At 42.3% G+C, this 14460-nt stretch overlaps 1 protein-coding gene across 2 annotated transcripts in view; it reads left to right on the forward strand.

The window, feature by feature from the left end:
- The window catches only part of LOC138299192 (zinc finger protein 485-like), a 112690-nt gene extending 98777 nt beyond the window's left edge, over positions 1 to 13913 (forward strand). For both annotated transcript variants that reach the window (XM_069237295.1, XM_069237301.1), the window contains exons 7-8: positions 853 to 960; positions 6779 to 13913. In XM_069237295.1, the coding sequence (XP_069093396.1) occupies positions 853 to 960; positions 6779 to 7569 (899 nt within the window). In that variant the 3' untranslated portion in view covers positions 7570 to 13913. The remainder of the gene's footprint in view (positions 1 to 852; positions 961 to 6778) is intronic.
- The last annotated feature ends 547 nt before the right edge of the window (positions 13914 to 14460 follow it).

Here is a 14460-nt window from a genome sequence, read left to right on the forward strand (position 1 = left end):
ACTCTATTTCTGAGGCAAATACATTTGATAGGTTAAAGCTTCTTGGAACACTGCAAAATATAATGCATCTACTTTATGACAAAAAGTGCTCTTTCTTGTCGGCCCATGCGAACTAGACCTGAGCCAAACATTTGCACTTTAAGGGTTTCCCTTATTTACTGAGCTATCATTTCAATCTTGTGCATCAATCTCTTGAAATCGTATGCACATTTTATGTTTGTTTATACAGGCCATTAACAGTCAAAGGTACCACCCTTAATCCCACCATATTGCCGCTGAAGCACAAACAAATTGCAGCAACACTGATCGTCTGACAGTGGGCAGATCGCCAAATCCATCAATACAGTTTCCATAGATGTATCCAAAGCAGAGAATGAAGGCATAGATTGGGGGAGACGGCCTGAGATTGAAAATGGGCTCCACTTTGTCTTACTGTTCATGATTTGCTTTCAAACTGTCATTATCTAAAGACTGCTTTGATGAATTCTTAGGCAAGAGCACCCCATGGGGAGTTTCAAGGGCCTTTATTTTCCCTATTACACAATAGGATGCGAGAGCTACACAATAGCCTGTTCAACAATTGCACAATAGGATCGCTGCCATTTAGAGAACCCTGCTTCTGCTTACTAAACCAAGGGAGGACATTTATTGTGCACCAATATCCTGAAATTCTGGTTCAATCTGGCCCTTTAGGTGAATTTAGGGATACCTCTGGTTTAACATCTGCTGCTTCATAATAAATATTCTTGATAATAATACTGTTGTCTATTTGTGCTGTTATGTAGCATAAAATGCATTTTTTTTTTTTCTTTCTAATTCTGCATTGTTGGGTTTGTTTTTCCATGACCGTAGAGGAAATGATCCCACCAGTTATCCAGTTCAGAATTAAAGAGGAGAGTGATACTGTTTTCATGGACCATCAGGACTCAGAAGAGGGAGAAAACACAACTTTTTCTAGGGGTAAGTAAAGGCTGCACAGCTGGAAAGAGATTTCAGAATGCTCTCTTTTTTCACAAGGATAATATTTTAAACTTGCACAAGTTTGAAACCTGTAAATCATCAGCAGTTAATGGCCACATCAGTCGATTTACGTTTGTATATTGGAAATATTTAATCATTCACACAAAAAGAGAGCAATGCACTCATTGTACTTTCACTTTTTATTTGCAAAATACTGAATGCATGGCCGAATCTTTTGTCAGAAGGTTATGTAGAGTATCTTGGTTGCTGCCGTGAGTCGATCCAGTGGTCTTTTTGAAAACCTTATATTTTCCAATGACCAGATGGGCATTGTGTTTAAGTGACCATTGTCACAAAGTGGTGTTTTATTTACTGAAGCGGACATTGGCCCTCATTCTGACCCTGGCGGTCGGCGGAGAGACGGCGGTCGGACCGCGAACAGACCGGCGGTATTAAAAATGGCATTCTGACCGCGGCGGTCCCCGCCGCGACCGACCGCCACTTCTCCACTCCGACCGCCACGGCGGTCATGACCGCGGGGCTGGAGTTTGCGCACTCCGGCCCGGCGGTCGTCCCAAGACCGCCAAGGGTATTATGACCCTGCCTACCGCCGCGGTTTCTTGCGGGCGGGAACCGCCGTGCGAACCATGGCGGTAAGCACTATCGGGGCCAGGGAATTCCTTCCCTGGCACTGATAGGGGTCTCCCCCACCCCACACTACCCACCCGAGTCCTCCCCCCACACCCTCCACCCCCCTGCCACCCCCCAGAGGTGGTACGAACCCCCTCCCCACCCCCACCCCGACATGCACATACATGCACCCCGACATGCACACACCCCCAACATGCACATATACACACCCCCTACACACACACATACACAACGGGGACACATACCCGCACACATACATGCAGACATGCGCACCTGCCGAACAGCACACATTACCCATAGACACAGCAGCACCCCCCGCCCGCATACACGCACTCACACACCCCCTCTACACACTCACACGCACACCCCCATGCACGCCCACATCACACAACACCCCCCCACCCCCTCCCCTCACGGACGGTCAACTTACCTTGTGCGTTGGTCCTCCGGGAGGCGACGGGAGCCATGGGGAGGTGACCGCCAACAGAAGACCGCCAACAGAAGACCGCCACACAGAAATGTGGGTCGTAATTCTGTGGGCGGTGTTCTGCTGGCGTGGCGGTGGAGGTTGACCAGTCTCCACTTTCCCGCCGACCGCCAGTGTGGCTGCTGGCGGTTTTCCGGCGGAACGCTCCCAGCGGTCAGAATGCGCACAGCGGCATACCGCCGCGGTCGGCGGTCTTCACCGCGGCGGTAACTCGGCGGTCTTGCGAAAAGACCGCCAAGGTCAGAATGAGGGCCATTGTGTCTTGTTGTGTTGAAAAGTTCAATTTCCAGACAATTTATCCAGCACATTTCACAAACATTTGGATAATCTCCAAAAATGTATTTATTAAAGAGCATTCTGAGACGCAGTGTGTACTCTACAAAATAAATGCTTCGCATGTGTTGTCTTCTGGTCACTTCATACTAGTGGAATGTTCAATAAAGTCTGTGGTCAATCAGTTTATGGATATTTGCTATAAAACGATAGGTGAGATGTACCCCCTGTCGCAAAGTTCTCTATCACTCCTGTTTCTGTTTTAAATCCCAAGCTAGCTTACAAAAGTTTCATTTTCAGTAGATGTATTACTCCTTGCTGGCACCCTTTTACCCTGTGACTTAATTGTCATTGGCGCTGACACAAACAGTAGTTGGCTTCTGTCTTAAGTCCTAGCAAGTGGGGAAGGACAGAACAGTGTGTTTCTAAAGTTCAGCGTTAACCAGTTTATTTCCTACACTTCAATTCAAGGTCCTAGTTATGACAAAGGGTTCAGTGAATGAAGACTTGCACAATGCAGTCTGAACATAAAGCTCACATCTTTATTTAATACATTAATTGAGCCACTACCATAGCCACGACCTGCCAAAAGCTATTTTGGTGGCACTAAGGGAATTGACGGAAGCCTGTTTACAGTGTGATACCTGGCCTTCTGTACAGTCGTGTCACACAAAATATGTCACTTGAACTCACAGGAGTCCTTTTCACACTCACGTACAGCCCCAGAGGCTGTTCACTGCTCTGTGAGTTAGCAAAAATGTGTTTTTCCTCCTCGCTTGGGATTGTTGTTCATTCATCACGCCAAAAAGTATTCTCACTTCGACTAGGGTAAAGCACAACAATATGGTGTGACAACGATGGTACCCTGCAAGCTGATGCAGTGGGCGTAACCCTTCTTTGTCTTTTGTGGTGTCACATTTTTGACATACTTAGATTCACTATCTGAAAACTATCTAGGGGCCTTACTGTGTGCTAAGTCCACTGGGTCCACTCTCTGATCTAGACATACCTTACCCATTCAGATTGGTAGCCCAAGCCCCACTTTGCCCACTTTCTGCCATACAGAAATCCAGAAGTTGGATTCCCAAAAACTCCTCCTCTCCTCTAGTGCCTTCCATATGCAGCAGAGGTGACTAGGGTGGATGACGACCTTGGAAAGTGTGCCCACTGTCCTGTCCTGTCCAGGTTTTAGCTTACCAAGGGTACTATCTCTCCCTCCATGAGATTCGGTTCCTAGAGTGGAACCTCTCTGGTGGTTTAGTCACTCTTGCCCCCGTGACTGCTGTCTTCAGGTGTTGGGACAGAACTACATCTTTTCAGCTAATACTGGAACAATCTAACATCATTCATACAGTCACGTGTTGTATGCCAGCAGTTAAACCTGACATTGGTGGTTCAGGCTGGACTGTTCCCATTGGAGAAGGGACAAGACTTATTTGCTAATGGCGGATTCCAATCTGAGGTGGCTTGCTGGGCAAAACTGATGGATTGGGATGCAGCCCGAGTGGTTGCCAGTGGCTGAGATTAATTTAAGCATTCCATCCATCACCTTGTTTTGTCACAGAATATTGCAGCAGGTACAACAGAGCTGCTGAAATGAAGAGAATGTTCTTGGTGTTTGCCCATTAACTGCAGCAGAAGCCTGCAGACTCTTGCTGGACGAGGATTACTTCAAATAGAAAGCTATATGGTCCTGTGTATGTAGGTAGGTGTAATGTTAACATTCTGTTTCTTTTTGACTAATACAAATTTCACAGCAGAACACTTCAAACAGGCAGAATCATATTGCAAGTCCTTCATTAAGGTTTATATTTAAGTCTGAAGCTATATACTGAAATGGGCCTTGGAACTTTTCCAACCTATAACTCTTCAAGATCAGGGAACCTTTTTTAAAGGCACAAATGTGCCCTCTGCAGATAGAGAAGCATGTATTTGATCTTGGTCTCCTACTGCTCAGTATTTTCTCCTCTTAATTATTTACCCTAACTGTCCCTCTCTGATAAGACTGAAGAGCGGGCTCTTGGCTAAGATGACCCTGCAGGGCTTGCTGAATCCCCCCATTGGACTGTTTCTCTCTCACTTTACCCAGGACAGAAGAGAGCAGAGCTACTTCAAGTGACCCAGCTATTAACAGAGTAACAAAAAACTGTTCCTGAATAAATGACACATCGCTCTGTGGTGAACTTTTCCCTTCCCCATTTGCCTAAGGGTGGATGGCATGTGCCATCATGTAAGTATTTGACAGACAACAAGCACAGAGACACATCTTAGACATATGTATTAAAAATGGTATGCCATAAATGTAAAATTCACAGCCATGCTAATGAGGTTTACAGTTGCTGATCAGTTTTTTTAATGACCTGTAGGCTCCTATATAGTTACCACATAAACTGTGATAGGAGGAATGTTTGCGGATAGTTTAACCACTGGCAGTCCCTCAGAGTAACATTCGCACCATTGTTGTTTTGCCCACTCTGCCACCTAATAGACCGAACCATATTCAAATCAGTCTTGACCCTGCTCCAATAGGAACAGTCCAGCCAGAGTTGCCAAACCAGGTATTTTCTGAACTGGAACACAATCCACCCAAGACCTGTTTTGGCCTCATTGGCCCTCTTCACTTACTGTGCAGCTCAGTGGCAGAGTGAGCATGGGAACAATGACCGAAGAGTCCCAGTAGACCAAACTCGTATTGAGTTGCTGGTGTTTGAGTTCAGAGTGGACCTGGCTCAGCAGTTTGGGCTAGACTGTTCCTGTTGGAGTAGGACACAGGCTGATTTGCATGTCTGACCGAATCTGGGGGTGCATGGTGGGCAAACAATGATGGGTAGGAGCACTGCCTTGCCAGTGGTTAGAGAGTATGCAAGTATTCATCCCATCCCATTTTGTGTGTTTGAGCCACCTGTAACATTTTCCACTTTAGAAATGGTGCATCATTTGCGGTAACAAAAAAGTGTATTTCATTGAGGTTTGTGTAAAGAACGGCAAAATACAGTCAGAGGAAACTTTGGATATACCATAGAGTGCATGTCTCTACAGCATTGTTTCTTTGTTCACATGGAGCCACTTTGGATGACATCTGGACCCTCCTCAACCACAGAGAGAAGGCGGCCCTGATCCTCCTCAACCTCTCTACTGCATTCAACACCATCTCCCACTACACCCTCATCTCCAGAGTCCACCACAACGGGATCAGGAACATTGCTCTCAATTGGATCAATGCATTCCTCACAGGATGCATCCAGAGAGTCCACCTCTTACAGTTCACATCAGAACCTAAGAGCACCATAAGCGACGTCCCCCACGCTTTTCAACGTCTACGTGCCACCATTAGCTGAGAATGTTCGCTCCCACGTACTCCACATCCTCTCCTACGCAGACAACACCCAACTCATTCTCTTCTTCTCTGAAGATCACGCCACCCCCAGAGATAACATCCACAACGCCATGTCCCACGTCGCGGAATGGATGAGATCCAGCTGCCTGAAACTGAAGACAAGACAGACTTATCATTTTTGGAAACAACACCTCCCCCTGGGAAGGCTTCTTGTGCTTCTTCACACTCTGACAACTCCCTACCCCAAATGACCACGCCTGCAACCTCGGTGTAGTCAACAACAAACTCACCTTCAAATGACAGATAAACACAGTGGCCTCAACCAGTTTCCAGAACCTCTGCTTACTATGTAAGATCTTCAAATGGATCCCCATCAAAACTAGAAAGACGGTACACAAGCCATCATCGCCAGCAGACTAGACTACAGAAATGCCCTCTACTTCGGACTTCCTGCCCAGCTCCTCCACCTCCTCCAGTCCATCCAGAATGCAGCAGCGAATCTTGTCCTGGATCTTCCCAGGCAGACCCACATCACCACCCACCTCTGATGTCTTTGTTGGCTGCCCATACACAAGTGGTGCAAATTCAAGGCTCTCACCCTTGCATACAATTCCATCCATAACCTCGGACTCTGTCTCATCAACCACAGACTCTCCTTCTACCAGCCTACCACGGAACTCCCCTCCTCCACCCTCACCCTCGCGCAAGTCCCAGAGTCGTTGCAACGCTAAGGTGAATGCTCCTTTCACCTCAACACCAAGATCTTGAATGTCTTCCCAGCCCCCGCACCCTCCTCAACTTCAGGAAGAAACGTAAGACCTGGCTCTTCGACGAGTAACTACCAGTTTGCAACAATCATCCACAGTGCCTGGATACCCTCCAGGGTGATAAGCTGTGCCTTACAAATCCCATGATTGATTGAATTGATTGATTGATGCTCCCATAGTATATTATGGTATTTGGTGAATCTGTGGTAGATACTTTTTATTTGTTTCAATGTTTTTCTGAATAAGTGTCTGTATGTGTGTGTATATATCATAGCCATTTTTTATGTATGTTTTGTTCCTCAGGTCTCAATACAACAGTAAACGCCACAGAACAACCACAAGCGAACAGCTGGGAGAGAGCCTCCACAAGCAGTGACTGTGGGAAGAATGTCAGCAACAACTTAGATGTTAAACATCACCCAGTCAAACCAGTAGAAACCTTAAATGTGTACACTGACTACGGCAGCAACCAGGGTGTAAATACTATTAAACATAAACGGTTTGACAAGGACCAGAGACCATATGCATTGAATGAATGTGGGAACAGCTTCTCTGAATCAACAACAAGTACATATCAGCTGAAGGACTCCTTATCGAAAATGTATATTTGCAGTCACTGTGGAAATTGTTTCAACAAGTCATCAAAGGAAGCTGCATATTGTAGGAATAACAAGCAAGCACACCAGACGGTGTGCAATGAATGTCAGAAGAGTTTTGACCTGCCAACAAATCTCTCAAAAGATGAGGCAAAAGACAAAGTGGAGAAACCCTACACATGTATGTTGTGTGGAAAGAATTTCAGAAAGTCACAGTCATTGTTGATACATCAGCGAGTGCATACTGGAGAGAAACCTTATACATGTAATCACTGTGGGAAGAACTTCAGACAGGTACAGCATCTTGTGAAACATAGGCGAATGCACACAGGTGAGAAACCCTATGCTTGCAATCTGTGTGAAAGGAGATTCATTAACTCCTCTAACCTAAAAAGGCACCGGCAAATACACACCAGAGAGTTAAAGCCAGAGAAAATAGTCCAGCGCTGCAGCAAAACTGATTCCATGCGTGTTGAATTCTGTAAACCGAGCAAGTGAAAATAAGCAGGCCTGTTATTTTCAATGAACAATAAGCCCTAAATGGGCTCTAACACAGAACCAAGTTTAATTCCTGTCATTGCATGCAAAAATGTAAACTGACTTAGAGACATAATAGCTGTGAAAATTAGATGTGCGAACTGTTTGTTATAATCGGGTGCTGCAGAATATTATCATATCATGCTCGAAATCAGGAACAGTAATCATTTTAGGTTTTCTACGCAAGAACTATAACTCTTTTTGACAAAATATTAAAGAAGATAGCAAGCCCCCAGCGAAAGGTGCACTAAGTGTCAAATAGGTTTTGAACATGCGTTTTGTGACCAGCAGCCAGATTTCAAGCCTTCAAGAAGCACTATCTTTCTGCATGTAAACGTAATTCTATTCTAATGACCTTGAAAAATGAAAACAACCCTCTTGGTCCCTCTAAATACCTTGATGGCATTTCACGCATTACCCTAGAAAACTTCTTCCCAGCTTTTTCTACAAGGTAATGGTTTCATAGGGGCCAAAGTATGTTTTCAGTCACTCCTCACAGACTGGCAAGCATCCTTTGCAAAAGGTGTCGACACCACTAGATCCACTGATGTCTCTTAGCCTCCGTCAGGTATTACTATTGACCTAGCTGTTATTACATTATTTTTATGACTCCTTTTCACCATACAGTCATGTAGATTGGAGTAAATTGGCCAACGTATGGTAAGAGCATAAAGCTGGTCATTACAGTTTAATGCGACCACAACTTCAACTGCATCTTTGCAATAATAAAAACAATAGGTACAACTTAGTCAACAGAGTGTTAGTGATGACAAAAAAGAACATGCGATAAGCAGCTCTAAGCACATTTTTAAGGAGCTACACATTCATCAGAGATGTTGGCAAAACAAAACACCGTTTAATCACTAACCTTAAGAAAAGTCAAAACCTTGATTTTCCACTTGTACTCTTGATTAATTATGTTAATCCAGTTCATTGATAAGTTATTAACCAACGAATATCTGAATGTGTTTACTGTAATTGTGTCTCCGACCCTTGCATTTTTTTCTCTAATCCTCATAGCAGAAGATCACATTTTGTAGGTATCTTTTAAAATGATGAGATAAGGCGTGACGGCTAGGACCACCACCAAGAATACAAAAAGGCTCAGTTCCTCAGCCCTGTGCTCTTAACCATTGAAGCCAGGGTTACATTTAAAATGCTGAAACATTGTGTGTGCCACTGCACTGCATTTTTTAGCCCATCTTAAAAAATGTATGCGTTCGTCAAAACCTCTAAGATATCCATGATTTGCTAACAACACAAACCTCGGTCTGATGGTAGTAGGTCTGTTATTCTCCAACTTGATCAGTTTACAACTGAGCTAGCTTCTTCGGACAAAGAAGAAAAACCATAGCATTCTCAAAAGTCTTCAAATCTCTTCTCATTTACCACAAAGGTCTCTCCTCTGTTTTTGGTACCACCAGAAAGACAGAACATGCACTTCTTTATTGGTTTGAGGGCTGTGTACATTAACTTAACAGGATAGAACCTGTGCCCATGCTGTGGCCCCTAAACAATTTGCATCTGTATGGGCACCCAAATGTAGGCTGGATCAGGGATGGTGTTAACCTCCAGTCACGATGTAATGTGCCCTAGATACAAGGCTCAAAACAGCATTTCAGATTACAGTCAGTAAGGAGTGGGCTGACTCAAAGATTGAATTTTAAAGTAGAATTTAGAAAAACCACAAAGGTTTACTACTAAATTTAAAAGGTACAATACAGAAGTAGTAAGTACAGATGCGGCATTAGTGTCAATCACATGCATAATTGTATTGTATTGTACTAGTTTGTAGCATTTATATTACACTTAGAACACCTACGTGGGGTGCTGAAGCACTTGTTTACATGAGTAGCATGCTACATCATGTAGAGTGTAGTTCAAAGGATATGGTTTTTGTTTTGACCCTATGTGGCAAGTGTTTTCCATGTCGTGTGTGATGACCACCAAGGTGCATCTAACGTATTAGTGGACGTAGCAGTGCACTGGATGATGAAGTGTCAGAGGCGTGCAGTTTTATGGCTTTCAGTATGCTGTAAGCTTTGCACAGCTCTTCAAGTCCATTTATGGTATTTCATATGTTCTAGTCTGCCTAACTTGTTACATAAGTCATTGTCTGAAGGCTGTCAGTAATGAGAACAATGAAGAATAACAGGCAAAATCAGAAATAGACTAATTCTCAGATGTGTAGCAAAATCCATAGGAAATCTGGCAGCATCCCTAATTTCAAGGGTTTATATAGCCATGTTCTCCATAAGAAAACATTGAAACTGCATAATTATCATAACACGAGCAAAGAATTACATTTTCAACAAATCAAATTATAGCATTATCATATAATCCTATGATCCTACCACTAACCCACAACATGAATATTGATTCGACCCTTCTGACCTAATGTCATCCGAAGACCTCACTACAAACAAGTTACATTAAAACAGTGAAAGAGTTGTGAATAAATGTAATGCCACATGCATGAGGAAAGTCCTTGGGGAACTGTTAGAGTAGGCCCTCTGTAATTCAGAAATAAACAAATCCACATCTTGCTGCAGATAGTGTCAGGCAGAAATATAAACAGAAAATAAACATGATGTTACATCCATTTTGAACAAGATGCTGTTGAGGCCTTACAGGCCTAGTTAGACAAAACCAGAAAAACACACTTTAGTATGTCATGACAAGTTTCTTTCAATTGAATTAACTGCATGCCAGCATACACATATGAACTTGGGTATAGATTAATTGCTCTGCACGCTATTAATAATGCACATTTTAATGTAAACACACAAGTGTTAACAGCTTCTCAGAGAATATAGAAACATGAGAATCCACAAACATGGTACTGTCGGAAAAAGTTGCAATAGTCCACGCTAGTTGATTGGGTAGCCCATTTATGACATTCCATGATTTTAGAAAAATATTGATGTACCTAGCAATTTTATAGATTACGTCAGGACACACAGTAACATAACATACAGCCCATGATGATGGCACTACCAGTTGTTGCATGTGTGCAAGTATGTTAATTCATTATGGAAATATTCATTTCAAGAGACACTATTAAAGCGAGATATTGAAATGATTGCAGATGTTTGAGACACAATGTGATCCTTCAAGAAAAACATACAAAACTTTCAGCTCTGAAACAACAAAATAGTGATGGCCTTTAATTTCAAAGTGATAGCTGGGAACTGCCAGTTTCAAATTAGTCTTTTCCTAACCACCAAGGTGCAGAGTTGCCTAGCCACATATCCTCTTCTTTGGAAATAAGGAAACCCCTTATAGGTCACACTCCAGCCATTTCTTATGGTCCATGCTGAATGTGTGCAGCCTTGTAAGTCAGACTGCAATTCTTCAATAGGGTGCAGTTTTTCTTGATGATTGAGATTCCTGTAACATATAAAAACTTTAAGAAACCTTTAAAAACTCATATTTTCAAGTCTGCATTCTAGTTTCTGAAAATGTCTGCTGTTGTCACTCTTCTGTAAATATTATTAAATACTGTTCACATTTTCATCATCTTTTTTCTTCAGTCTATGATTATGCTCAGTTCTACTTCATCTTCTTTCCTTGTGGTTTGTCCCGCCCCATTAGTCTTTATTCCGGTTTATTCTAGTCCTAAACCTTTAAATTGTTGCATGCTGCATTCTGTAAATTTACCAATAAATATATTATACATGGGAGCCTGCAGTGAGTGCATAAAAGCTTGTCCCTAATTTCCTTATTACAGGCGAGTTGTGGCTTCTCTGGTCACCTTTAAAGAAGAAGCTACATAGCTGCTTAACTACATCGTCATGGAATTACTCTGTGACTTACAGTAGCCTTACAATGTGTGGCAGAAGATACTTTGTCGCATATAGTGGAATAGATGAGACAGCTTATGATGAAATGAAATGCCACATAGAGGAAGACTAGCAATTGAGAAGCCTTGGATCAAGCACTCGGATGTTTTGTTTGTTTGATGTTTCTGCCTAACAGATGGCACATAGTGAACCCTGGGACTAACATATCCCTACTACAACTCAAGTACTTGGATTAGCCCATGCAAATAATAGATTGTGTATTATTTGTCATAAGATGCGTCCCACGTACAATGCTGACATTATTAACAATATGCTTCTCCGTAAAGTAACACTACATCATGTAAATAACTCAAAACAGCAAGAGAAGGGCTTCTATGATCAGTCTGATTTCTTTTAAGGTGTACTTTCACAGACCCTCAGATGAATTGAAAATCGCTGTACGCACTAACAAACAACTGTACAGGTTGCAATACAATGAATGAAGAAGAATTAGTGTAACAGTGCCCGACTGCCTTCAAGTATGCTTCTGTAATAGAAGGCAACTACCTATGTTTTTCTTATGTGTTCTCTTCAGATATCTTACTGTCCTCCTGAAAAAATGAAATGCTAATTTTTATTGTTATTATAAAAAGTGATATTTACGAAAGGCAAAATATAATCATTTTAAAACAACAAATTTGCAAAATTACTACCAAATGTAATTGTTGCTTAAATCATGAACTTGTTGGGACTTTTAGACATTCTGCATGCATAGAAGACGGAAGGAATGTCAAAGCACAGGTGATTTATGCTGATCTTTGAAAGGAAAGCTAGCTCTTCAGGTATCCACTTTGTGGTTGTGCGGTGGTCTTAAAGCAATTAAAGGTATTGAGCGTGGGATTTAGAAATGGCAGTGTGCCTATTCATATTCTGGGTAAATAGTGGAATCAGTCACACTGTCATTCTGGCAGCAGATGTCTGTGGAATCTGAAACCTTGCTCCCAATCATGGTGGAAGCTCTGCCTAGCGCCATTTCCATTGACAAATTCATTGGCTGTATGTCCAAGCCAGAAAGACACATGCACGGGCCAAGGGTCATTCAGGGGTAATAGTGAATAAAGCTTTGTTCACATCAACTGCAACAACTGCCTGCATGCAACCACTCTAGAAAACTACAGTAGGACTGAACACCCTAGGAAGAGAAAGCAGCCCAGTCAATGAAGAGTTTGCTATCTCCTGGCATGTTTCAAATAAAGCTGGATTTCCAGTTTTTAATGTCTGTTATGTCTAAAATTTATGAAGCCACAAAGAATCTGACCAATTCCTAGACTGCTGTAAGTAAGGAAATAAATGAAGTCTCGACAGGTGTTTAGTGTATCTGGATGAAACATTCAAATTAATCATCTGTCTTGAGGTGTCGAGTTCTAGACCATTAACATGGAAAAGGCGCAATATGTCACAGTTCTCTTGTGTGCCCGTACTGTGCATGAGTATTCCGTCCACTTATAACAATGACACCAAACAAGGCAATACATGATTTAATGTGTTTCAAACATGAAACAGAGTAATTTTTGTCACCACTATTTGTCTTGACACTTAGTCGCCAGGACAGTTTTAGTGACGCAGTGAAGAATACAAAAAAGTGATGGATGGAATGTTTGAATTAATGCCATCCACTGGTAATTACTCATGCCACATTCCAGTCTAATGTTTTTTTGCCCACAATTCCACCTCAGCTTATACCGAGCCATATGCAAATCAGTCTTGTTCCACCTACAATTGGAAAAGCTCAAGGCTGAACTGCCAGGCCAGCTGCTGTCCGAACCGTAATGTGCATCTTAAGACAGGTTATGACCTATTTTGGTCTTTTCATTTGGGTGCATCTTGGTTTCATTGGCACAGTGAGCCCGGGAACCACATCTGGACATACTGATTGCACTTAAGGCATCACAATGAAGAACACATAAAGGGATGGATGGAATGCTTAAGTAATCTTAGCCACTGGTAGTTACTCAGATACTCATCCCAGTCCATTATTTTTTGCCCACCATGCCACCCTACATTAGAGCAAGTCACAAGCAAATCATCCTTGGGTCCTGCTCCAACTGCAGTTCATTGTGCCAGTGGAACAAAGCTGCACCCTACTTAAGAGACCCGTTTAGGGCAAAACCAGTTCCGGTTCAGAGTTGCCTTGAGTAGCCAGTTCGGACTAGAGTGTTCCTATTGGAGAAGAACCATGGATAATTTTTCAGTCCTGGTGAGACCCACAGAGTTTTGCTGATAGGGTTAAAATATTGACTTTCCTTCCACTAAACAGAATTCAGCCAATTGCTTACAAGCTGAATGGACACTTATTCCCTCATTGCTCACTCTGCCAAGCCATCCACTGGGATGCTCACTTTTCATGCTCTATATGCTTTTACGTTTCATAATGCTGCTTGGTCAGCACCTTCTATCTACATTGTTGTGTACACTTTAAATGTTGAATAATTTACAAAAGTAAAATACAAATTAGTGACCTTGCTACACATCTGCCCTCTGTCATTTTTTATTACATTTGTAACACTGAATATTAATGTTTTTGTGTGAAGAGAAGTATTTGGATTGCTTTCCCCCACAAATATTCACAAAATGAATTGGGTTTAAAATATCAGAGTATCACACTTAAGTGAGTCATTGGGAACCATTTCTGTTCATGATTGCAGTTTCAAGGTTCCAGTAGGAATGTGGAGTTTTCCTCTTTAGATTATCTGAGCTATACCTTTGGCATGCCATACTTTCTTCCTGGTTGTTGATGTGAGAATGGAAGTTCAGTTCCTTGGTAGAAGTAATGTTCGAATTTTCGCATTCTTGCCCATTTTAGACATCTAGAAGCAACACAGTATATTATTCACAACTTTGGTTTGTTTAATGCTCCCTCTGGTCATCAATGATATTTTTGTCTATCACTTGATGAATATTAGGTGCTTTCTTTTTTTCTGTATAAGAAAATGGCAGGCTTCTTAGCTGGATTCCTGCATAGCCTTATGTGATCTACTCATTATGGTATTGTTTGCCTGAAGAACAGTCA

Source organism: Pleurodeles waltl, chromosome 1_2, assembly GCF_031143425.1.
Source record: "Pleurodeles waltl isolate 20211129_DDA chromosome 1_2, aPleWal1.hap1.20221129, whole genome shotgun sequence".
Lineage (NCBI taxonomy): Eukaryota > Metazoa > Chordata > Amphibia > Caudata > Salamandridae > Pleurodeles > Pleurodeles waltl.